The following is a 26,583-nucleotide window of genomic DNA, read 5'->3' as shown; positions in this document are numbered from 1 at the left end:
GCAATCTTGGCTGCCAGACTGCTGTAGGAGGCCACCAGACTGCTGTGGAGGCCACCAGACTGCTATAGGAGGCTGTGGGGGCAAAAACAGGCTGAAAGCGCCCCCTCTGTGGCCCATTTTGGCCATCAGTGGCACCGCGGGCTGGTCCTTTGTTATTTAGAGGCTGGCTCTGTGGGCCAGATTTAAGCACCCACAGGCCAGATCTGGCCCGCAGGCCTTGAGTTTGATACCCCTGGTTTATGATGTCAGAAAATGCCCATAAAGGATAGCCAGAACTTTGCCAAAAATGTCTTATTTTAACTTTGATCAAATAAACCTATTTTACATTCCTTCCTTTTAGTTCTTAAGTTTTAATCTTTAATTCAATGAAATATTGTCATATGATTTGTATTCTCTTTAAGTCTTCTTTATCCCATTGCATAGATTTCTTCAAGGCTTTAACAAGCCTCTTTTGTAGATCCAATAAGAAAACATTTTCTTGGTCATTCTCTTGATTTATCATTTGTATTTCTCTTTTGATTTTTTAAATTTCATCAGTTCCTTTTTTATATCCAGTAAAGCATCCTTTTCCAAATCATTACCTTGGCCTGTCTATTGTAGTTCCACTTTCAGTACTTTTTCTGTCTAATCAATTAAAATTTGTTCTATACATGTCATTCCTTCATTAATGAATTTGGACATCCATAGAAGCAGACATTACCGACAGTGTGGATATTGTAGCTAATTTTTGGCTCCATTTTTTAAAGATCTCCTTTAACGTTTAAGAGATATTGAGATGTATGTTTTTCATTTCTGCTTTGAATCGTTAGTCCCTTCTAGCATCAGGTTTCTAAAATCATAAAGTAGCTTGCTTTGTTATGGCTTATAATAGTCAAGCTAGCCAAAATAAATCTCTTTCCAATGAGAAGCTATTTATTTTTCACAGTTAATTCTAAAATCTTATAATCAAAGTCAATACTTCAAGTCTATCTGGACCCTTAATCCATTTATAATTTTTCTTAGATACACTTTATTTAGCTTTTTGCGGTTTGTTTCATTTTTTAAAGTTCAAACACTTACATTTATTTTTTCTTTGTTCAGCATTGAAGATAAACTCACTCAATGACTTTTAAAGGTTGTCATTCCAAAGGTCTTTAACAGCTTTAAGATGGTTAATAAGCAATTTCTGAGAATGATTAGAAAGGGAGTTTTGTTAACCTAGTGTCCTTTAAAAGATTCCACTATGGTTGTAAGCAAGATGGCTAATCCCTTTGTCTCCCAGTGCTCAAAACTGCCAAAAACTGCTGTCCTGAAGTTTCTTCATAGGAGCAGTTGTGCTGAGCACATGTGAGTGATCTCCCATCCTCTCCTTATCTGGAGAGATTTTACTCACTCTTTCTTTGGACTTTGCTGCAGTTCTCAGCTTCACTTTCATGAAGACATTTTCAGTTCCTGTATCTTCTTTGGAAGTCCCCCATATAGCAGCATTTTCTAATATGCTGCCTTTTAGAGGTGTAAGGAAAATATAACAGAGCATTAAAATGTATGATGATGCCAACATACTCATTATGATGGTGAATCGTGTATATTAAATATAGGAAGGCATTGTTTTAGAGAGCCCAAGTGCTATTTGCATTCCTCCATTGCGCTTTTCTTATAATCTGTGTTGGAAAAAAGTGACAATTTCACAATTGTCTTTATAGGGATGCATGGAAATTAACATTTACATAGGAGAAAGCTGTGTATTGAAAAAGGTTCTCCAGCATATGAATGTATAAACCTAACTTCAGTGCTATACAAAGGAAAATAAATGGTTTTCTCATCACAAAGTATCTCATTCCTCCAAATTCCTATTTTAAGTGCCAAGGTGATAAAAAGGAATATCAGGAAGAAAAAAATGGAAAAAGTGAAAGAAAAAGAGAGTTTATGAATAATTGTTTTCTGATTTCAAAAGCCCCCCAAAAGTTTCTGAGTTCCAAGCAATATTTCTTTTTGCAGATGTATCAACTAAAGTACTTTCAACCTTAGAAATGCCAAGGGAGTCATCTTCTGCTCCTACACTTGAAGCAGGTGTACCAGAGATAAGTAGCCACTCTTCCATGTCAAGTAAGCTCTCCCCTGACTTTGAGGAAAGAAACCAATGTTTACTGCATTTGTGCTTCTTAGTATGTTTTGCCATCTGGTGCATTACTTCTCTCCACTTGTAAATGTTTATGTGTGTATTGTGTTAATTAACTCTAAAAGTACTAGCATGGAGTTGGCACTCCATAATGAGCTTTATATTCACAGAAGATTAAAGGGTTGAGGAGTCATTTTGTATTATCATTCCTGAACAGAGAATAAAAGAGTTGGAAGGAACCTCAGAGGTCTTCTAGTCCTGCTTGAGCAGAAGACCCTATACCATTTCAGACAAATGATTGTCCAGTCTCTTTATGAAAGCTTCCAATGATGGTGCACCCACAATTTCTGAAGGCTATTCTCATCTATCTTTTTATCAGAACACAGTCTTTAGATATATGGACTTTTCTTAAGTAATGATGCTCACGTATTGTAATTCCCACATGCACTGATGGGATACCTAACCATGTCCTTTCCTGATTCAAATGTACATGCATGGAAGATCCAGGAATATCTAGAGCAGTGTTTCTCAACCTTAACAACTTTAAGATTTGCAGACTTCAACTCCCAGAATTCTCCAAAGTGCTGCCTGGGGAATTCTGCAAGTTGAAGTTCATGCATCTTAAAGTTACCAAAGTTGAGAAACACTGATCAAGGGGAAAACTCCTTTTAGGTTTTTCCTAATCCAGACCAGTGTCAGATACTACGATCTCACTCAGTCTGATATAAATTTGCAAAGTTCTCTTTATATTTTCACCAATTCTATATCATTCAGGAAAACCAATAGATTTCCCTTGTTGCATTTAGTTCTCTTTTCCACACTTTTAAATCCTTTTCCTGCTTTAAATTCTTTTCCTGTTTTTCCTGCTTGCACTGAATTATAACCACAGTGAACGTTAATATTTTCTACTTGATTAGATGTGAGATGCTTAGGGAGAGAAAATCACGTTTACATTTTCAGGGCCATGTAAAACATGTTAAAGTAGCATAGCAAGAATAGACTTGCAGATCATTTTTAGAAATAACTGATAGGAAAAAAATTGATCTCAATAAAATAATAAAATAGGTAAAAATAAAATAAAAAAGAATTAAATGTTTTGTGGAGAAAACAATTTAATCAGAAATCTGTATATACCTTATTGGTTTTTAAATACTAATGAGTTATTTTTCAATAATTCTACCCCCCCCATTCCAATATTTAAAATCAAACTTTTCCTTGAGAAATGAGATAAATATAGTAATTTACAAACTTAGTGCTTTCATGCAGAAGAAAGTACCTGGAAGGGTTAATTTCCACTATAAAAGCTAAAATTTTGTAAGATTGTATATTGGCACTTTAGAAGATTGACTTGGTGCCCAGTCTTCGTTGTTTATAATATTTTAAACTGTTTAGTTTTATAGTTTTAATGTAATTTTATATATTGTTTTAACTTTTGCTTGGGAGCTGCCAAGATTTGTTTAGAGGATAGGCAGCTATATAAATCTTTTAAATAAATAAATAAAATAAGAAAGAAAGAAACCAATTTCCTCTGTTTTTTGGCAACAATTTATGCACTAGGCAGGAATGTCTGCTCTAAAATTTTAATTGCTGCACTATGTGGGGAAATTCTGTTTGTAATAAACTGGTTTTAAGCATAGCACTAGAGAAGAAAGTTATGCTATTCTCTAATTTGATGTTGACAAACATTTTTAAAATGAAAAATCGTATCAATGGAATTTTAATTCAACCGCAGAATCAATCTCACATTTTAAAAATGCTTTGGAATACTAAAGATTGAAATAAAGGCAATAGCAATAACACTTAGACTTATATACTGCTCCACAGTGCTTTTACAGCACACTCCGAGCGGTTCACAACATCAGCATATTGCCCCTAACAATCTGGATCTTCATTTTACCAACCTCGGAAGGATGGAAGCTTTGAGCCCTTTATACAAAAAATGTATTTGAAATATTTTCAGTGTGACATTCATCAGTAAGATGCCCTATGGATCCAAAGGTTGTCCTCATAATCTAGAGCAAATTGGGGGACAAAAATAAAATTGCAGGTACAATTGTAGATCTGTTTGACAATTGTCATCCCCTTCTGAGCACACTTCATTGAATACCAACCCATTGGTTGAATGTGTGTAGAGCAGGGGTGGGTTCTACTTACCTTTACTACCGATTTGCAACGGGAGTGCGCGCGCGTGTGTGCTTCTGCGCATGCGCAGATTGTCAATTATGGCGGGTGGGTGGAGCCCGCTGCTTTTACTACTAGTTCTAAAGAACCGGACAGAACCGGGAGCAACCCACCACTGATGTAGAGCGCTATTATAGAGTAGGAAAGTTCATTTTCAAGAACAAGCTGAGTATAGGTAATTGTAAACAACAGTAAATAATACCGAAAATCATACAAATATATTAACTTCTGACCTGCAGCTCAGTTCCGACAGATGAAAAGAGGTTCTTTGGGAGCACTGACCATGAATCAGTTGATGAAGAGGCAACTGGAACATCAATCTAGTGCTCCTCATAATATTAGCACATGGGACACTGGTAAGTATTTCACATCGCAGAAAATGAAGGTGAGATGGTGAAATGTTTTGTGAGGATAGGATACACAGGAATGGGAAGAGTAAGCAAATTTTGGTAGTGATGGGTCAGGAGAGTTTTAGTGGGGAACATAGGATAGGCCAGGATTTCTCAAAATGAGCCATTTTAAGATATGTAACTTGCAGAGTCAACACATCTTAAAGTGGCCCAGGTTGAGAAACCCTCGGATAGGGCATTCAAAGAGAAATAACATTGACTGTGTAGCTCCCTTAGATTTTGACTTTTTGTGGGCAAAATCTGCAATGGTGATTGGAACAACATTTTGTGATGTTAGATGGGGCCCCTTTTATTCTATGGACTCTGAACAAGTGGATAGGGCATTATCTAGTGTGTTTTTTTGCCATGTGGGAGTTAATCCATATTCTTCATGGGTCTTTTGGGAGGCACATGACTGGTTTTATGAAGGTGATCAGACTCATTGTGTGGGGGTATTACCTCTTAAAGGAGGCTCTGGTATACTATGGGTAATCCTCAACTTTCAACCACAATTGAGTCCAAAATTTCTAAGTGAAACAATCATTAAGTGAGTTTTGCTCCAATTTATGACCTTTCTTGCCACAATTACTAAGTGAATCATTGCAGTTGCTAAATTAGTAACATGATTGTAAAGTGAATCTGGCTTCCCCATTGACTTTGCTTGTCAGAAGGTTGCAAAAGGTGATCACATGACACCAGGACCCTGAAACCATCATAAATATGAACCAGTTGCCAAGCATCTAAATTTTGATCACATGATCATGAGTATTCTGCAACAGACATAAGTGTGAAAAATGGTCATAAGTCATTTTTTTCAGTGCCTTTGTATCTTTGAATGGCCACCAAATGAATGGTTGTAAGTTGAGGACTACCTGTACTTACTCAAGAGGCCGTCCCTGGGTTAGACTAATTTTGACAATTATTACCCAATCTCTGACCTTCTCTTTAATGGAATGGATGTAAAGAGGAAGGTGTAAGGTTATCTACAATGCTGCATAGAAGAAACAAATCACATGGATTCTTTTCAGTCTGGATTTAAACTTGGGCATGGGGCAGAAACAGCATTGGCTTAATTAAGGGATACTTTTGTCAAATAGAGCAATGTGCCTTCTTAACCACTCAATGGTTTTCAGTACTATATTGATCACCAATGAGATTGGAGATTGAGAATACTGTCTTGAATAATTCTACTCTTTCCTGATTTCATATTTGTATATGGAAAAAGTAGTGAGCCTAGTAGCTACTCATACGTGGAGTGCAGCAAAGTTTATGCTCTTTCCTGTATTTTTGAAAAACTATATCAAATGTCAAGGTTATCCATTGATACAATTACAGGTAAATTACTATAAGGAAAGTTCATACCAGTCTGTTGAACTTCATGACACTGTTGATGCTGAGAAAGTCTTACGTTGGTTTCTGAAGGGCAAAACAAGCTAAAACTGAACCCAAGTAACATGAAGCTGCTGATGAAATTTGAAGCTCTCATGTTGTCACTTGAAGGGGAAATATAAACCTTGAAGGATCAGCTGTGGTTTGAGGATCCTCCTGGGTTTTCAAGCACTGCTAGATGGGCTGGTAGAGACTGCAGCCAGTGGGTTCTTTCCCAGCTTTAGTTGGTGTGCCACTTGTGTGAACCTCATAACATCAATTCATCTTCTCATTACTGCACAATTAGATTGTGCCAATGGACTCTAACTGGAGATGCTTCTGAAGATCACCCATAATTTACAATTGTTCAAAATGCAACAGCCCACTTGCTGGCACACTACCAGAAACACATAAACATGTGGTGAAAGCCCTAATAAAGCTTTTAAAAACAAATCAAACTACTGGTATTGTTTTATAGAGCTCTACATGACTTGATGCCAAATAATTTCCAGGCCCACCTTCTTCACTCAGAACTAGATTATTTAGTTTAGTCATCATGGAAGAAATTCTTGAGAATCATGCATTTCTATATGATAAGGAGGATTTCAGCCAACAAATGATGTCTCTCTGTCATGGCTCTGATATTATAGAATGACTTTTCTTTAATGATTAGATTTCTCCCTAATTCTGACAGCCTTCCAGAAATCATTAAAAACTGAATTGTTTTTGAGGACCTTGAGCAACTGTGAATGCCATCTTCTTGATAACCGTTGATGTTTAATTGTGACATATTACTGTATTATTACTGTGAGATCGGTGAATTTTAATTTATTTGTGTTAGGATGTTACCAATTGGTGTTCATTAGCTGATTATCCTGGATATTTTCATATTTATGCACATTGTTAATGGATATTATAATTCTTGTTTATACTATTGTCATTAATGTTTTTAATTTTTATTTACAGACAAGTGTATGTTAATATGTATATTTATTTTTGTGCTGTTCTTTCCCCATAGAGTAGTCAGTGGTTGCTTGCTCTATGGAATTGGTATTCTAAAAACTCCCAGTATAGAAAAGAAACCTTAGGACACCATGTCAGCAAGATAACTCGTAATGTTTATAGAAGAGCTATTTCTCTGTGAATGGCTATTTTATGTAAATTTTGTTTAAAACTGGTATGCAGTTAGTATTTCTAGATATAATGAGGGCCATGCTGAAGCTGTTCATAATTTATACTTGTCAATTAGATGCTTAGGGATGCCTGAAAGCATGACATGATAGCCATTCTGTCACTGTTCCCAAAGAAATAATACAGTAGAAAAATTCTTGCCAAAGTAATATACAGAATAACAGAGTTGGAAAGGACCTTGGAGGCTTCTAGTTCAACCCACTGCTCAAGCAGGAGACCCTATACCATTCCGGAGAAATGGTCATCCAATCTTCTCTTAAAAGTCTCCAGTGATGGAGCACCCACAACTTTGGGATGCAATCTCTTCCACTGATTAATTGTTTTCACTGCAAGAAAATTCTCTTTAGTTCTAGGTTGGATCTCTCCTTGATAAATTTCCATTCTTGTCCTGTCCTTAGATCTTTGGAGAATAGGTTGACCCCCTCTTGTCTGTGACAGACCCTCAAATATTAGAACTCTGCTCTCATGTCACCCCTAGTCCTACTTTTCACTAGACTAGATGTACCCAGTTCCTGCAACCATTCATCATATTAATAATCTTTGCAATTTATATATTATTATTATATATAAAATCTTTATGATTGATAGCTATTGATAGCATTATAAATTATATTCATCCTCCTTGGAAACCATTGCTACCTTTTAGGAGAGTACATTCCATTGTATGAACACATCCATGAACACACAGAACACATCCATGAACATCAGCTAGCTGTCAGAAGACATGATGAAAACTCTTTCGTTTCACAACATATGGACGGAGTTAAGTATAGTTTCAATTAGGAAACTGTGACCATCCTAGATCAAGCCAAGTCTAAAAACTCTAGGGAATTTCTAGAAGCCTGACATTTTGACAAATTAGCCAACAATACACACATAGACATAAACAACATGTACATACTATACAAAAGAGATAACCAACAAGCCAAAAAGGAAACAAAAAGACCAAAATACCTTCCCAACAGCAATCAGCACCCAGTTGAGCACAGATTAAGTCCAAGATTAACATCAGACCAACAATGAAAAAGTAAGCAATACCCCAATCAAGGAACTGCCAAACAAGCTAATGGTAAACAGCCCAACCAAAGAACCTCCAAGTCTACTCCCATCACATGGACAAGGCAAGCTACTAGGCTATAAATGAGAGCAAACCCCATTCCGTATTAGCATTGATGATGTTACCTAGTTTGGATAATAAAATGTCTGCAAGAAACAGCCAAGCTCAGAAAGCACCAAAGACCATTCCCATTCCACTGTTATGCTTTTAATGTATACAGTATTTTGAATAAAGAAATCTATCATTTTGACTCAGCTGCAATATAGGAAAAATATGCTAACTGGATATCAAGCTTTCCATATCATCAAGAAAAATGAACTGAAGGTACACTGGCTATAAAATATGAAATTTCTACCTCCTAATTACAATATTCCTTTATTACATATTTTGACTCTCTAAAAGTACTAATGTGTCCCACTTCACTGAAGATCCTACAGTTTGATTGATTCTGGCACATTTAGAGAGCAGATGCTTAACTGCAGTTATCTGCCAAGAAAACTCTGGGACTTCAACAATAGAATGGAAGCAGTAGGATAATTTCAGTCTTGAAATGTTTCCTATATCAAATCTTGATATCTAGGTGTCAGAAATGGATATTTAACTTAATCATTTTGATAAATTAACCATCTTCATATATGAATAGCAAAATTATATAAGAAATTGTATTCCTTATGAATATTTGTATTGGCTTTGTGCAGTATGATGTGGAATGAATTATTATATATATATATATATATATATATATATATATATATATATATATATATATATATATAATTTTATATATATTGGATAGTGATGAAGGCGATAATTGAATCCTAAATGGTGTAGCAAATGTGGTGATGTGGTTTGCTTAATTTTCTTGCTAGAATCAACCTAGATTGCTAGATGAATGTATCTTGACGAATGTATCTTTTCTTTTACGTACACTGAGAGCATATGCACCAAGACAAATTCCTTGTGTGTCAAATCACACTTGGCCAATAAAGAATTCTAATCTAATTCTAATCTAATCTAACCTAACCTAATCTAATCTAATCTAATCTAATGAAGCCTTGAACTATAATATGGGCCTTGGGTTTCACAGGGCTTTATTGGAATGCTAAGGAAGAGACATCATTCTACAGGCTTCATTGTAAACTTCAGAATGAATATCATTCTACCCTACCTGAGAAAGATATGGCAAGGATAAATCTTAGTGAGCAGCTAAATCACCTTAAAAATGATATCGAAAAAAACCTTCAGTATAAGTCACTTCAGTATAAGTCATTTTGTGACTTATAAGTCACTTTCACAGGGGAACTTATATTTATTATCGGAAATCATCTTTCCATTTTGGTTATCTTTGCTGGCTCATTGTCATTTTGCCCAATTGACTTCAGTTCAGAAAAATTATTTTGTTTTGTTGAGATGACTTATTAGCCTCAGGCCTTTCTTTATTCATACTTTATTTGAAACATTTCTCTCCTTTTTTGCAGTATAAAATAATTGCCTATGCATATACTGTGCCCTCCTGATTAGACTTTTCATTCTTTTTTGCGCACTTGACATTGCTTTTTCTTGTTAGTCTTTGCATGTTACAAGGTTTGTGAACTTAAGTGTTCTCTAAACATCTAACTCAGTAATTAATTTGTGATTAAAAAGCAAACCTCTGACTAGTTCATCATTACTAGAATTTGATAGGCATAGCAGAGTACCCAACCCAAAGATCAAGGGCATTTTAGATTCATAATAATCAGGTCTTTATACTTGACTAGGACTGCTGACATTTCTAATGGTCTTTCTCATTAATATTTAAGAACTTCCTAGTTAAAAAACTGACTCATCTGGAGAGGGGGACCATAGCTTAAGCAACATCAGACTTCAACATTTTACTTTTTCATAATAGTATAAACTAGCCATTGCTACAACATTCTAATCGATAAAACACAAAGTCAAAGTTTCATTTTCTTCCACCACAAGCACAAAGACCAGAAATGGTTTCTACTTAGAAACCAAAGTATTTATGTTTTTTTCTTTGATCAAAGTTTCCTAAACTTTTCTAGTTCATGATTCATCTAGTTCTAGATTCATTTTCTAGTTAGTTTACAGAAGTTGTGTCTTTTAATTGTCTGGTGTATTTATTATTGGAATAGCTCTGCAGCCAATTCTTAATGAAACTCAATGGGGACTGAAGTTCTCTCTCTCTCCACAGAACAGATACAGCATGGGAAGAGACCGTGCAATGTCTCAGTTTGCCTAAACCCTGACCTAGAGGGACAACCACTAAGAATAAGAGGTTAGTTCAGGGTCTGTTCAGCTGTGATTTTGCTGTGAAGATTTAACAACTAGCGTTCCTAGTTAACACAAATTGAAATTGTGGTCTTGATATTTTTTGAACTGAACAATTTACTTACTTTGCATGATTTTTATACCTGAACTGGAGGAACTTAAAATTAAATAAATCTCAGTATGCTGTTACAACAATTGCTAACAAAATGTATTGCTTCTTTTCAAAAGAATAGGAAATTGAATTGTTTCCATTCTTGAAACTCAGAAGTATTCTAACTTCTGTAAAGGATTTTGAATAGTTTTTATTTCATTATTTATCAGTCTAAGTGTACAGAATATATACTCTTTTGAAATGGTTGCCTTTCTACCCCAGTTATGCAAGCCACAGTCTTCATGCATTAACTGTTTTCTGCTTGAATGCAGCATCTAGTCACATAACGTCTTGGCAAATATCCAGAGCAATGTCACAAAGAAATAGTTTGGGCAAGACAAGATATATACATCAATATGATTTTCAGAATGGATGGCTACTGTTATTAAAACAGTCTGAAGATCAAAAATCTATTGTAAAGCTCAGAAGGACCATTGATAGCTTCTTATGGAGAATATGTTTATGAACAAGAAATATTTTGTCTAAACCAATCACTGATTGAAATTCTTATTTTGCCCATTTTAGCAGCACACATGAATATATGATTTCAGATTATTGTAATATCATAGTAAATGGGGAAAAATTATCAATCTTGTTTGTATAATGGGACATATAAAATTATACCAGTACAACTACCATTGATTATGGATTCTGTAGATATATTAGCAATCCTTCCTTCTTTAAACATTAAATGTGCAAACTTCAGGACAACTTTTTAAAATGTCAGTTAAAGCAAGAAAAAGAAAAAAAGATTTTTCCCATAGGTTTATATAGGTCAGCTGTTCTTGGTTTCTTAAAGCATTCTGCCAGTATAATAATGACCTATTTGTAATTGCAGTTTTTTTTCTTATTCTTCTAAGCACTCTGTGTACAAATGATGAATTTACTTTCATAGATCTCTGCCAAGCAATACTAAGATTAATTTCAACTCCTGAGATTTAATGAAAATCTTTTGCCATTTCTTGATGAACAAACTTTTTGGTCCTTGCTGTTTCTTTAAAGTGAAAAATGTTTCAGGTCATTTGAAACCTGACCTGAAGGTTGGAAAACTGATTGTTCAATTGAAAGAAATTGCAAATGAAAACTGCTACATCCTCTTGATTGTTTGTTTTCTGATTTTTAGGAGCTTAGATAAATTTTTAAAAAAACCTTTAAAAAGATGCCTTAAATTACAAGGCTTCTCTTCAGCGGAGCAATTGTTTAAATTCTGAAAGTTCACTTTAAAAGCATTGTAGCTCTTTATATGTAATCAAACGAGACAAAAATAGATAATTTTGATTTATCATGAAGTTCTCTCTTTTTTTCTTGCATATTCTCCCTCTTTCTGCAGGTGCCACAAAATCAAGCTTGCTGTCAGCACCTAGCATTGTTAGTATGTTTGTACCAGCACCAGAAGATTTTATTGATGATCAGCCGACAATGATGACAGACAAGTAAACATTATCACATTTCTTCTCATTTTGCCATTTAAGACCAACGATAAGCTTAGAGGGCTGATTTATTAATGACAATGACAACAGCAGCAAAAATAAAAATAATATTTGGTCATTGAAGTGAAACCAGAATAATTATCTGCATATTTTGTTAATGCTTTACACCAGGGTGTCAAACTCAATTTCATTGAGAGCTACATCAGGATTGTATTTGACCTCAGAGGCTGGAGTGGGCATGGCCAGGGTAGGTGTGGCCAGCTTGACATCACATGTTGGGGTCACCTGTGGTGGCCCGAGTGCTCTGCTGGCGAAAACGGGCTCCTGAGCTTTGTTTTCGGCCACAACGGCCTCCTGCAGCCCTCTGCCAGCAAAAACGGAGCTCGGGTGGGCTGTGCATGCTTCCCGGGCCCCATTTTTGGCCATGATGGCCTCCTGCAGCCCTCTGCCAGCAAAAACGGAGCTCCATTTTTGTTGGCAGAGGCTGCAGGAGGCTGTCCTGGCCAAAAACGGGACCTGGAGGTACTGTAGGCCAGTCCTCTGCTGTTTTCAGGCTGGCCCCACAGGCCAGATCTAAGCACTCTGCGGGCCGGATCTGGCCCCCGGGGCTTGAATTTGACACTAAGAAAAGTTAAAATGGCAGTGCATAAAAGCTTTAGGTTCTATACAGAGATAGAATATAGATAAGGAATTATTTGTATTTACACTTGAATTTTACAGAATGTTTATTGGTTTTTATCCTGGAAGTTGGCAAAAGCAACAAACAGTATAAAAAATACTGCTACAAATAGAGTATAAAAATACTGTCAAGTGCTAGTGTATTGTGTTTCTCTGTTGCAGGTGTTTAATCTCTCTTCCCTGCTGGAAGAGATAAAGCCAAAAAAGAAGAGAGGGGTAGAAATGAAAATTGTATGATAACCCTAAATTTTTAACCATTTGATTAAAATAAACTTTATAATAAACCAAATAAAAGAAAAAGTTAAGCACTTGATAGGGAAGTTATAAACCTAGAGTTCTTTCCAGTTTTTAGTCGTCCACCTTTATCTTTCAATATTTTGATCAATGCATTTGTAGAATGCTACCCACAAACATCTCTTCCAAAACCTTTGTTTATAATATGTTCTCTACTGTTTTTCATTTTAATATAAATGTCAGCATGGTTTGCATTGAGATAAACACTGCTATGCTAATAAAATGCTAAAATCCATGTAGTTAAAAATAGCATAATCAACAATAAGTAATATAGCTCAAAATTAAATAGACAGGGAAATCAAGAAAGTGCTTGGAGAAACAGATTCAAAGAAAAAACACTCCATACTTGGAGCTCATCTGATTAGGGACAGTGGTGGGTTGCTCCCGGTTCGGTTTGGGTCTATAGAACCGGTAGTAAAACTGGTGGGAGGCTCCGCCCATCCACCTCGACGTCATCATGGGTGATCTGCGCATGCGCAGAAGCTCCCGCTGCGAACCGATAGTAAAGATCAGTGGAACCCACCTGATTAGGGAGATCTCTCTCTCTGTGCGTGTGTGTGTGTGTGTGTGTGTGTGTGTGTGTCTGTCTGTCTGTCTGTCTGTCTGTCTGTCTGTCTGTCTATGTAATTCCCTCTGAGACCTATGGTGAGTATGTCTTCCTTAATCATGGGTCCTCCACCAGAAGATTGGGAATTTGAGGGCTCTACACTGTATCCTAGCTATTTTTAGTATTGCACACTTCTGGACAGAGCTGCGATGTTGTTCCTGGAATCTGTTGGAGTCTGTTCCCCAAGCTTAGGAGTCACGGCCCCAAGTGCTCCTACCCCCACTGTGGCCATTTTGGTCTTTACTTTCCACAGCTGGATAGCTCCCTAGAAATCTGACGATAGATAGGAGGTGATGATGTAGGGCTGTTGACTTATTTCATGCCTATCAGCTTCCTTGGTTATTTTTAATAGAAAGATAAGACAGAATTTCTAAAATGAAAAAAATATTGATTATCATTTCAAATAGATTCAAATAAAATGCTTCATTATCTCATTTTATGTACCTCTAAATACAAGAAGAAAATATTTAATAATGAAGGTTACCTGACTGCATGATTTTTTGGTGGAATAGCAGCGAAAGGGGGAGCATGGTTGATAAATGAGAAATATCCTGTAAGGTTAATTTATTTCAGTCAGTTGGTCTGGTTGTTTTCTAAAAGCTTTGGCAGCAGGTAGTAAACCGGGCTAAATGAGATTGATTTTCATGACCTTGTTGGCATTTTCTCCTGCTGCTGTGGAAAAGGAAAATTGTCTGTACAATCCTATTAAGTTCAAACATCAAAATCTGTTGGAGACATTAGTGAGTGGTTGATCAAATTAACCAAACATCCCCATTGGGCCAAGATGTACTGGTTTTCCAAGTCTTTTTCTACAGTCAGTAATATTCTGCCTCATCTCATCTGCATTAGACAAGTCCCTTAAGATCAGACATTATAGAACCTTGGCAGAAATTTGAAAGTAATCACTTGGCAGTACATGAGTTACATCCCATTCAGTGGCCAAAATTGGAAGGAATCAAAACAAACTTCTTATTGTTGCAAAATTAACTTATTCCTTCCTTGCAACCCATAATTCCCTCACTTACGGAATAATCGCTGCAGCAATGTAATGTGATTTTCATATAGTAATATTGCATTTTGTCCTCTAATTTTCTTACAGATGCCATGACTGCGGAGCCATCCTGGAGGAGTATGATGAAGAAACATTGGGTCTGGCCATAGTAGTCCTCTCCACATTCATTCATCTCAGCCCAGATTTGGCTGCTCCTTTGTTGCTGGATATTATGCAATCTGTAGGAAGGTATAAACTTTTGTTTTTCTTCTCACGTCTTCCTTCTTTCCTCCAGATCAATGGCTTACAAATAAAGAGTGAATTCAGCATCGTTTTGTATTTCTAATGCATCTACTATTTGAGCAACCCTAAATGAAATGAAATGGAATGAACCCTGAAAGCATAAAAGTTGCTTTCAGGGAAAGGTAGATCTGTCTGAAGCTCCCCAATCCAGCTCCTTCCTTTGTCCTACCCAGTTGATAGATACCAAGGAGAAGGCTGAATTGATATTACACTATCACACCATCTAAGCCTTTTTCAATTTCTACCATTTTCTGTGTGAAGGAGGACACAGAGGACCATCATGATATTTGATAAGCACATTTTTAAATGAACTATCTGGCTTAGCCAATTGCTGCTCAGACTTTCCTGGACAGGGAAGATTTGTGCCAGGTTAACCAGGCAGTATATGTGCTTTAATACAAGGTATCAATCTGATACCTTTGAGAAAAGAGGAGCAGCAAAGGAAGGTGCCTCATATCAGACCTCACAATTTAGATCCCTGATGCCTGTATTAGTATCCCTAAATTACCATGTAGAAAATCTCCCAGCTTTAACTGAAAATACTGTTAACATAAGTGGGATCTCTTGCATACAAACTATACACCTTTCTCTATTCTTGTGATAAGGAGAAGTAGATTTATCAGAGAGTGCTCCAATACAGCCCTTTTACAAAACCATTGTGGCAGCTTTTTTCTAACAAAAGATTGTTGAGCTAAATCATCTTAGCTCAATTTTTATTTGATTGCATAACCAATTCCAACTGTGTTATTGAAAAAATGACATTTTTATTTAATTCTCTCCCTTCCCATCCCCTGGTCTTTTCCCCCTCACCAGGTTGGCTTCAAGTACCAATTTTTCTAATCAAGCAGAAAGGTACAGTATAATGATAATCATTTTTTTTTTTTGCAACTGGCCTACAGAACAAACAAAAGTAAAAACATTTCTTATGAATATTTGATTTTGAACCAAAACAGAACAGCGATATTAGATGCATAATAGAGCTCCTCTTTGAGAGAGATGAGCTGTTTAGAAATATGAAAAATAAATAAATAATTTTGGATTAAAGCACTGCAGTAGACAGTAAATCTACTGTAATCTTTTCATAAACTAGTGCAGAAATAGGGAACTTCTAGAAAAAAATGGGAAACTCCTGAATATCCTTGCATATATTTCATTAAGGAGCTACATAACATGATGTCTTTCATCAGATAACATCTGGAGTTTCTGAATATAGACATGGTTGGAACTGAGTTATTTCTCCTACATGATCTGAGGATCATGTAGGAGAAATAACTCAGTTCCAACCATGTCTATATTTAGCATGTGACAATTCTGCCATGAGAAGTAATCAAGACATGGATTTATTTCTGGTAGTCTGGGGTTTCTGATATTAACTGAGTGGCACAGAAAGGAGCCATTCCACAGTAATTGCACATCATAAGTGTAATAGGATAAGATACTCGTAGAGAAAGGAAAAAGTCACATGGGTACCAATATCTCTTGATTTATGATAATGTGATTATTCACTGTTTGATGATATCTCCTACCACATAGAGTACAAATTCAATATAGTGCTGCATTTTGTAGTGATAGAAAACATATGACAGAAAATTATTAGTATTAGATTACACCTGTGCTGTTCTGCTTATAGGATGACATCCTATATGATCTACTTATATAATATTCCACTTATGTGTTTAATCAACACAAAAGTGGGATTGAGAGAGGAAGAACCAATATGCATGCCTGGCCTCTCTACTACCTGGGCCAGAAAGCCTTTTCTATTTATTTAGGCAACCCACGATTCAGAACCCTGAAAAACCCCAAATCTATGTTTGTGTGACATCTAAGGCATTCTGGCACTGTATGGAAGGGTTATTTTATACTTCTAAGTATGGATTAAAGAAAATTTTGTTTGATGGAAACGACAACAACAACATTCACACTGGTGGATGTAATGGCTGCCATTTATATTGAATAACAATAGTTTTATATTAGATCTTTCAAAGGATTATTGTTTTATTTTTCCTAGTTCTTATTTCTTTCATGCTGTAAAGTACAAATAATCTGATTCTTAATGAATGCCCACCTGTGTCCTTGTTGGTTCCTTCATGATGAAATATTTTAGTAAGGTCACAATATTTTTCTCCTTCTTTCTCTCTTCCTTTACTTTAACACCCACTCCCCCCAGTATGATGATTCCAGGAAATGCTGCAGGTGTGGCAAAACAGTTTCTGCGTTGCATTTTCCATCAGCTTGCTCCCAATGGTATATTTCCACAGCTGTTTCAGAGCAACATCAAGGGTAATATGCTGTGCTTATAATTTATTTCTGAGACTCTGCATTATGTTCACATGAAATCCCACTAAAACAATTGTCATTTGCAGATGGAAGCTTTTTACGAACCTTGGCCACCTCTCTGATGGATTTCAGTGAGCTGAGTTCTATAGCTGCATTGAGCCAACTCTTAGAGGTCAGTCTATTCTACTTCTTTAAGGTTCACTCTTGATACTGTTTTCCCATTAGTTGTATCGAACAAGTGTTTCATTTTCTACCTTTATAAAGTGTTTTCCATTCTAAAGTTTGCTTGTACTGCAGCAAGCTGAAGACATTTATTCAATTGTGTAACATAGGAATGGGCATTCTGTTGCCCTAAGGCTGCATCTAGTCCTTAGTTTAATTTCCAAACCTTTTTGCAAAAAAGCTATTCAGATTGCTGGCTAGAGAAATCTGTTTCTTTACCAGCAGACGTCTGGGCAAGGAGGAAGAAGAATGAGGAAGGAAAGCACACAACCCCAGATAAATTGCAATTACTTTGAGATATGACGATTGGATTGAAAAAAAGTTGCCCATGTTGTGATGGAGTAAATATCCTTTTTTCACTCTTGAAAGTAGTCATTCATGTCCATTTGATAATTTTTTAATTTTTTAATTTTATTTATTTGTCGAGTACGTATTAGATAATATATATGTATAAGCATGAATTGAATACATAAAATGAATACAATTAAAGGGAACATTAGGACAGGGATGGTAGGCACGCTGGTGCACTTACGTACGCCCCTTACAGATCTCTTAGGAATGGCGTGAGGTCAACAGTAGCCAGTCTAAGGTTAAAATTTTGGGGGTTTTGGGATGAAACCACAGAGTCAGGTAGTGCATTCCAGGCATTGATCACTCTGTTGCTGAAGTCATATTTTCTGCAATCGAGTTTGGAGCGGTTCACTTTAAGTTTGTATCTATTGTGTGCTCGTGTATTGTTGTGGTTGAAGCTGAAGTAGTCATTGACAAGTAGGACATTGTAGCAGATGATTTTATGAGTTATGCTCAGATCATACCGAAGGCGACCTAATAGAACAAACTCTAAAGGAACATCCTATCACATTGTCCCCTTTCACTTAGACAGGTGATTGCCAAATGCCAAGGCTAGAAAGGGAAAGGAAGTGAAAGTAGTTTATTGTAGTGTGTGTATCATACTGCAATCGTGTACAGATTTCTTGAATAAAGCCCCTTGAAATCAACAGGGCTTCAGGTTCCTGGAATGGATCCCATTCAAATGCAACCCCATCCAGAACTAAATATGAAAAGTCTCCAGATCCAAAGAGCCCTATAACTCATAGTTTCTGTCTTGCTGGATTGAATTGAAACCTGTTCTCTCTCATCGAAACCCCTATAGCCTCCAGCATTGAGATAAAATATTGATTGCTTCGTTGATCCTTGGTAGAGGTGTATCTCTTCAGTATATTGATGCTATTTAACATGAGTGTAGAGGCCCAAGGAAACTTGCAAAGCAAGGCTCCAGGCCAGATCCCTCCCTCCCAGCAACACCAAATGGAATTGGCTTTGGAGGAAAGAGGTGAACATTGTGCCCCCCACTCTTAAATCCCAAACCCAGTCCAGAAGGATACAGTAATCAACGTTATCAAAGGGCATTGAGTGATCAAGAAAATCCAGAATGATGGACATGAAAGATCTCTTTCTCTACACTGGCATGTTCAAATCTTTTTCTGCTTTTTTCTTCTTAAGAGATTTAACATACACTGAACCAGAAAGACTGCCTATTGTAGCAGATTTGTGAGGAAAAAAATGTGAAGTGCTTAGATATATACATATTTTAAGCAAAATGAAAATAGCTTCCTGTTTTTATTTTACATCTTTTGCCTGAATGGCTTGCTTGTTTGCTTGTTAGGGTTTAAACAACAAAAAGAATTTGCCAGCAGGAGGTGGAATGTTACGCTGCTTGGAAAACATTGCTACATTTATGGAAGCTTTGCCAATGGATTCCCCAAGCAATCTTTGGACTACAATCAGCAACCAGTTTCAAACTTTCTTTACCAAACTACCGTGTGTTTTGCCCCTTAAGGTAGAGTTTCTAGTTTCATTCTGGTATATTCTGGGAGAGACTGGTATTTAAATTCTTGAGAGGCAAACACTGCGTCCAGTCACTGTAAACAACACCAGACATATAAACCAGCTATCTATTAACTTCTGTTTTACCCTGGGCTACATATATTTTGATTTATGTGTGTGTATTTTGGTCAAATGTTTATTTTTCATGTTTGTGTGTGGGGGAGGGATGGGGATTAAATGGAGGTAGAAATGAGAAGGGACAGTGGTGTGCCATTCCTAATTGGGCACCAGAATTTTTTCTTGGAAATTTTTTTTGAGCAAAGATAGGAAGTAACGGCTGCAAAGGTGGATCTGCTCATTTCTCTGGTAGATGCCATTAATAAGGCGGTTCCAATGCATATGTTGGCACTAAGGATTCTGCCCACTTTTTGGCATCAGTGACTGTGGAGCAAGCTAGGCACAATGTTGAACATGTTCTTGTCTAAGGATATACACTGGCCAGTGATGCCAGGTTAATGAGCTGTCCCTGTCCCTGTCCCTGTCCCTGTCCCTGTCCCAAGGATATTGTTACCTTGTTGGTGTTTGAGCTGTATCTGTGCCTTTCCAATATCATAGTTTACCTGCTATCTAGCAAGAAGCAAGGTGTAGACACCTTTGAAAGACCTACATTGCTTTCATAGAAGGTGACCAAGCACAATTTGCCCAGCCTACTCCAACTCTACAGCTTTGCACCATTGGTGTCTGAAGTTTTCAGTAGTGTTTATCACATTCTTTCAAGCATTTATTTCATACATGCTCCCTCCCTCCCCCCTTCTCTCTCTCTCTCTCTCAAATTAAGATATAGGGTTCTTTCTGAAACCAAGATTATGTTGAATTCCCTATTCTGTATTGATTGTGCAGCTCTGCTTTTCTTTGATAAATCTGACAATCCTAAATACTGAATGAACATGTGAAGAATAGCTTGTAATTCCTCTGTGTCCTTCTTTGCCTGAAGTGTTCACTGGATTCCAGTGTAAGGATAATGATCTGTTTGCTGAAGATTCCCACCAGTAGTGCTGCCAGGGTAAGTTAAAAAGGAAACAGTGGGAAACTAAATAGCTGTTCTAATACTAATGCAGCGAGATTTGTTTTTATTTAAAAAGGTGTTGTACTGAGTATCTGTATTTATTCTCTAGTTAGCTTTTTACATTTTACAATTCTCCTGGATAAAGGGAATAACTGAAGCAGAATCCATTCAGGTGTCCTGCTTGTTTATATGGCCACCCATCTCTCAGCAGTGACTCTAGGCAGCTACTTAATATTAAAATTTAATATGTCCTAATAATAATTTTAAAAAAACCCTGCCTATCCCGGGTCCTTGGGAAGGATTCAATAAGTAGATAAAATGCCAAATCCAGTCTATACAGCTGGCTGGCTGACTGTACAACCAGCTATAATAATAGTATAATGTCAGTCAACAACCACAACAATGCCCATAAATAAGCATCTACCTTGTGGATCAAATCAATAGTAGCTATGCTACTTTGGCTATCATTGTTTAAAAAGCACCCCCCCCCATACAACCCAAGGTGTTCCACATACCTAATATTCCTTCTTCCTCCTATTTTCCCTATAACAACTCTGCGAGATGAATTAGACTGAGAGAGAATGACTGAATGAAGTCACCCAGCCAGTTTTTTATACTTCGTTCCTTAAACTGAGATAGAACTCCCAAACTGTAAATTCATATGAAGTAGTGCTATCCCATCCAGAATTAAAGATCAAATCATTGGATCCAGGAAGGCCTAAAATCCACAGCCACCTAGTTTTGCTGAAGTTGGCCTGCAGCCTATTGTTGCCTATCAAGGCCCCTACAGTCTCCAGACACTGAGAAAGTATCTGAACAACATCACTTGTAAGTCCAGGGAGAGATACATAAATAAGTATCATTAGCATACTGATGAGACTTCACCCCCTGCCAAAGATGAACTCACCCAGTTTCTTCATGTAGATGTTAAACAGGAGCAGGGAATATTAAAACCCCGAGGAACTTTTCAAAAAAGTGGCTTTGGACTAGATCTTCCCTTCCCTTCCCTTCCCCACCCACACAACACCAACTGGAACTGGAACTGACCTAGAAGAAGGAGAAGAATCACCATAATAACACTCTTCCCCACTTTCAATCTCCTGAACTGTCCAGAAGAATAGCATTATGAATGATATTGGAAACCACTAAGATTTCATTTATTATTATATGATTATGCATTTGTATATCTCCTTGTATTTACAATGTTTGTTTGTTCAATTTATATTGCTGCCTATCTCAGGTTGATGACTCTAGGCAACCAACAATGTTAAAAATTATAAAAAACAGAAAGACATGTCTCCCTCCCTCAAAATGCACATAAAGCAACAGCCCATAAAACAGCAGCCGAGATCCATCCATAACAATTAACATAGCCAATGCACAGGCTCAACCTCACCTCCTGACGCCCATGTCCAGTGATGCTTAAATTTTACACCAGATGTATCAGCAGAACAGGAATAGCTAATTAGCAAATTTAGCCAAATCAATCTTGAGGGGCTCTTTCTGGAGAATTTTAGCACTAATTTATTTATTTATGAAATGTAGACATTACTTCTGTCCATCTGGACTACAGGCGATTTCCAATGGATGTCTACAACTTGTCGATGTATGATTGCTGTTGAACTTCCTTTGCTGTGAAGCATTCTGAGAAGGATCCAGAAGTTTCTGATGCCTTTCCTTTCAGTCTCCAAAAGAGTGGCATAAATTGATCCCTTGGTGCTGTTGCTTGCTCTTCCAATGACAGAGGCTAACAGTCAGCATTTATCTAGCGACTATCCCAGAGGGAAAGTTCCATTTTCCCCTGAAACATTCTCCAGAAGTTCATTCAAGGTACTGGCTGGGAAATTCCTGAGTATCAGCCATGAGATGAATCAGCTTGGACAGCCACAGCCTTGCACCTTCCAAGTGAAAAGTAAAAGCTTTGTTAGGGTGGAAAATTTCATAACATGTGCATTGTGCATTTTGCAGAGGCATGGAAATGTTCTGACATAATTATGATTATTGCTGTTATTATTACAGAGCCTCCTGGAGCCATTTTCAAAATTGCTGAGCTTTGTCATTCAGAATGCCATCTTTACCCTGGCTTATTTGATTGAACTGTGTGGCTTATGTCACCGAGCTTTCACAAAGGTAATTCAATTGTAGTTGTTTTAAAATTATTTAGGGAGAGATGAAACAGTACCTTGTTATGCTTTCCAGCAGAACAGTAATTTAGGCAAATCTGTTTTATTTTTTAAATGAAAAATGCTATAATCCTCCAGTTAGGAGTAGGGTTATACATGAAAGATTTACAACAATTATTTTAAACAATTTGGCAAATTTAAGTTGGCTTCCATGTTTTTAGATTTAAGATAACTCACTAAGAGAGAAAAGGAATCCACTGAATGGGCTTGCATCCTGTTAAATAACTATCAGGATGTGGCAATAGCAGCAAGAGCTGCATATCATATGACAGACTACTATGAATTTGGGATAAAAGTATTGTGATCTGATGTTAATCCTGCAAAAGAGTGATATACACTCTTCTTTGGGGAAAAAAGTACTATCTGCAATATTTCCAATCTAGAAGCTTTGAAGATTCTGTCCTACTCTTAATTTGCACTTGGCACCAATTCTAATGGGAAGCAGATGATAATGAAACATCAAGAGAGTCGATAATGCATCCAATCAACTGAAAAATAGCATGGTGTAGTGGTTAAAATAGCAGTTGAACAGGCCAAGTTCAATTTGACATACCCAACATTGCTCTTGCTCAGTTATGAGCTAAGAAAAACGAGCAAACTCTAGCGAAAGGCTTCTTTTTAAGGACACACACACCCTTATTTGTTTGTTCCATAGTCGAAGGCCACAAAAGGTTGGGTACCCACAAAAGGGTAATAATCAATTTTCCAAGGCAGGATTTCTTTTAGTAAAGTCTCTCATTTTTGTTATACAGCAGGGAGGAACATCTGAACTATTTTATGTCAGTTAAACATTTTGCCCATTTAGCTCTGTATTTTTTTACCAATTTGGCAGCTATTCTCCAGATCTGAAGAAGAAAGAACCAGTTTTTTTCCCTCAGGCATCATCAACTATGTGTAATTTGTTTAAGTAGAGATACATTCTAACACTTCCAAATATAAGGCATTTCCCCTTTTTGGTGCTCATTTTATGAGCAAAATAAAAAGGGCCGCATCCTTGCATAATGTTTTAATTTAAGGTAGGATGGCCTTTTTCATAGCACTGAATGCTACCCTTTCACACAAGGGCATCAAAGTAGGCTAAGAGTTGCTTGTGCCCTCAGGCTGCAATGCCAAACAATGTTTCAGAGCTCTGTTTTGGAGCTTTTATAATAACCCTTAGGACATTCATATTCACTTTTCTCTTACTGAGTGCAGACGTTGGACTGAAAGCTTGCAGAAGGTTTGACTACTATTTTATCCTTGAAAGATTCTGACCTTCTGTTTAGCTTTGGATTTTGATATCCTAATTTTACTTCCGCTACTTTATTTAATATAGATAACCTCAATGTTAAATATAGGCAAAAATAATTGTCAGATTAATCCCCCCCTCCCAAAAGTGGTAAAGAACTGGAAAAGTATGTGCCAATAAAAAAGGAACTCCAAGAATACAATCATATTGTTTGGAAGGCTTATTTATGTATCAACTTTTGATTTTTTTAAAAAAAACTAATAATGTTTCAATATGGCTAATGTGATATTTTAAAACAAATTAAAAACCATGTTTCTTTTTTTATATTTCACTTCTATTTAAAGAGCATTCAGATTAGCTAACAACTAAAAGTATAATTAAAAATACAATCTACATATAATGTGTATATTTAAAACATCAATCATAACATTGAGTCAACAAACTTAGTTGAAAGTTCAAAAATAAAATATATGTAGCGGTATTTATAATATTTATTGGCCGCCCATCTTACCATAATGTGACCCTGGGCAGCTTACAGTCATAAAAATATACCTACATTAAAACATAAATAACTGGACTACTGTAACACTCTCTACATGGGGCTCCCCTTGAAGAGCACCTGGAGGCTCCAACTGGTCCAGAATGCGGCCGCATGGGTGATTATGGGAGCGGCACGGCGCTCCCATGTAACACCACTCCTGAGCGAGCTGCACTGGCTCCCGGTGGTCTTCTGGGTGCGATTCAAGGTGTTGGTTACCATCTTTAGAGCACTCCATGGCTTAGGACCTGGGTACTTACGAGATCGCCTTCTGCTACAGATAGCCTCCCACCAGCCAGTGCGCTCCCACAGAGAGGGACTCCTCAGGGTGCCATCGGTCAAACAATGTTGACTGGCGACACCCAGGGGGAGAGCCTTCTCTGTGGGGGCACTTGCCCTTTGGAATGAATTGCCCCCGGAGATACAGATGATCCCTGACTTGCGCACCTTTCGCCATGCCCTCAAGACGTTATTGTTCCAATAAGCTGGGTTGGCCTAAACATTTATTTTAATGTGTTGTTTATGTTTTAATGACGTTGGGGCCAAATTATTTAATGTGTTTTAAATTGTTTTTAAATTTTATATGGGTATTTGTTTTTATCTTTGGCTGTGCACTGCCTGAGTCCTTCGGGAGAAGGGCGGTATAAAAATTAGATTAATAAATTAATAAATTAATTAATTAATTAAAACCAAAGCTTAAAATCTAAGGACACGTGGGAAAGGCGGGGCAGAATGTGGGGAAGTGGGATCTGCTGTTACTTGACCAACCACTGCCATCGTGCTGTTTTTCCACTGGGGCCCCAGGCCAACTGGCAGAGCCAGGTCTTTAGGCCCTTACAGGATAGGAAGGTTGGGGACAATCTCACTTTGGTGGGGGGGGGCAAGATGTTACAGGGGGCAGCAGCATATTAACGAAACACTATAATATTTGCCAAGTAGCAACAGAGTACTGTATACATTATTAGGATTTCTCAGATGACTGCAGTTTTTTTCCTTTCAAATTACAGTAGTGGTGTAGGTCCAAATCTCTGGTCTTTATTTAACCATCCTTCCTTCTAAACTTTGAAAGGTTTGAATTTTAGAATTGGACTAGATTGAATAAAATACATTTATGTAATGATTAATGAATGAATTTAATTCCTTTTGCAGAATATGATGTTTGGTGACTGTCTAAATAGGGTATCAGTAGGAACGGCCCCTTTCATCAAAGACACCCGCTTTGATTTCAAAGTCTTTTTTTTTTTTTTTTGGCTGCCTGCTATTTCCAGTGTTTGCAACTAGAAAAACAATGAAAATCTAGTAAACACTTATATAAGTCCGTTTCAATAAGTGGGGAAGCCCACTTTTATTTTTCTATGTACCAGGAGACATTGCTCAATGAGCAGAACAAGAGATGACATGACTGCAATTCTCTGTATGACATGTTCTTCACTTGTGGAATGTAAATCCTTTGGCTCACAGGAGATTGGAGCTTTGGAATGTGGACATACACACACGACCACAGGTACACACACACACACAAACAAACACAAAACCTCATAGAGATAGAAATAGAGACAGAGATGATACATGCATGTATGCATGTGTATACACAGACACACTCAGAAAAAAAAAATAGACTGTTATAGATTTCCCTGGGAGGGTTTGCTTTACCAACTTTGCTAAACAGCCCTTATGCTCTCTCTTCCTACAATTATTTTGCTTTCAGTTAATTTCTTTTCTTTTTCTTATTTCTTTTCTTTTTAATCCCATGTCCACTTTTTTCATGATCTACTCTTGATGCTACCAAGTGTGGTGGATCCCACATTCAGAGCATCTCATTGCCCTTCACTAATTTTGTTATTTTTTTATTAAAAAAAACAACCAGATTCAGTGCGCTTTTTGATTCATTCCTTTTTCATGTCTCTGTATGAAAAGATTTATGCTTGTAAAAAAGCACTTTCTCTACGCTGATGCTCACTAGTCACCATTCCCATTTATTTTGTGCCTCAGCAGAGCCTCATTACTTTTTCTGTACTCTCTTGTCTCATTCTTAACCATCCATTTATGCCATATAACAAAATATTTTTCCCCTGGATCACATTCATTTAGAATGTTGCACACTTTCCCCACAAATTAATCCCTGGCTCTTCTATAATTTGTGTTCACTGGAGTGAAACATGTAATTGTTAATACTCCATGCATTCCTACTTTCATATAAGCCTACAATAATCTATATGTCACCAATTTA

The 26,583-nt window shown here is 36.9% G+C and overlaps 1 protein-coding gene across 22 annotated transcripts in view; it reads left to right on the top strand.

Moving 5' to 3' along the window:
- The window catches only part of UNC79 (unc-79 subunit of NALCN channel complex), a 133,127-nt gene that overhangs the window by 76,236 nt on the left and 30,308 nt on the right, over nt 1–26,583 (top strand). For 13 of the 22 annotated variants that reach the window (XM_034418381.3, XM_087872683.1, XM_087872669.1 and 10 more), the window contains 11 exons: nt 1,978–2,085; nt 4,519–4,635; nt 10,479–10,562; nt 12,037–12,139; nt 14,815–14,955; nt 15,823–15,861; nt 17,180–17,292; nt 17,376–17,461; nt 19,178–19,351; nt 20,333–20,401; nt 22,424–22,534. In XM_034418381.3, coding sequence (XP_034274272.1) covers nt 1,978–2,085; nt 4,519–4,635; nt 10,479–10,562; nt 12,037–12,139; nt 14,815–14,955; nt 15,823–15,861; nt 17,180–17,292; nt 17,376–17,461; nt 19,178–19,351; nt 20,333–20,401; nt 22,424–22,534 — 1,145 coding nt within the window. The remainder of the gene's footprint in view (nt 1–1,977; nt 2,086–4,518; nt 4,636–10,478; nt 10,563–12,036; nt 12,140–14,814; nt 14,956–15,822; nt 15,862–17,179; nt 17,293–17,375; nt 17,462–19,177; nt 19,352–20,332; nt 20,402–22,423; nt 22,535–26,583) is intronic. The other 9 variants (XM_087872713.1, XM_087872696.1, XM_087872701.1 and 6 more) reach the window with 1 other exon arrangement.

Source organism: Pantherophis guttatus, chromosome 1 (assembly GCF_059756535.1).
Source record: "Pantherophis guttatus breed Tessera chromosome 1, ASM5975653v1, whole genome shotgun sequence".
Lineage (NCBI taxonomy): Eukaryota > Metazoa > Chordata > Lepidosauria > Squamata > Colubridae > Pantherophis > Pantherophis guttatus.
The sequence above is the reverse complement of the archived record's forward strand: the minus strand, read 5'-3'. Positions and strand labels throughout refer to the sequence as shown.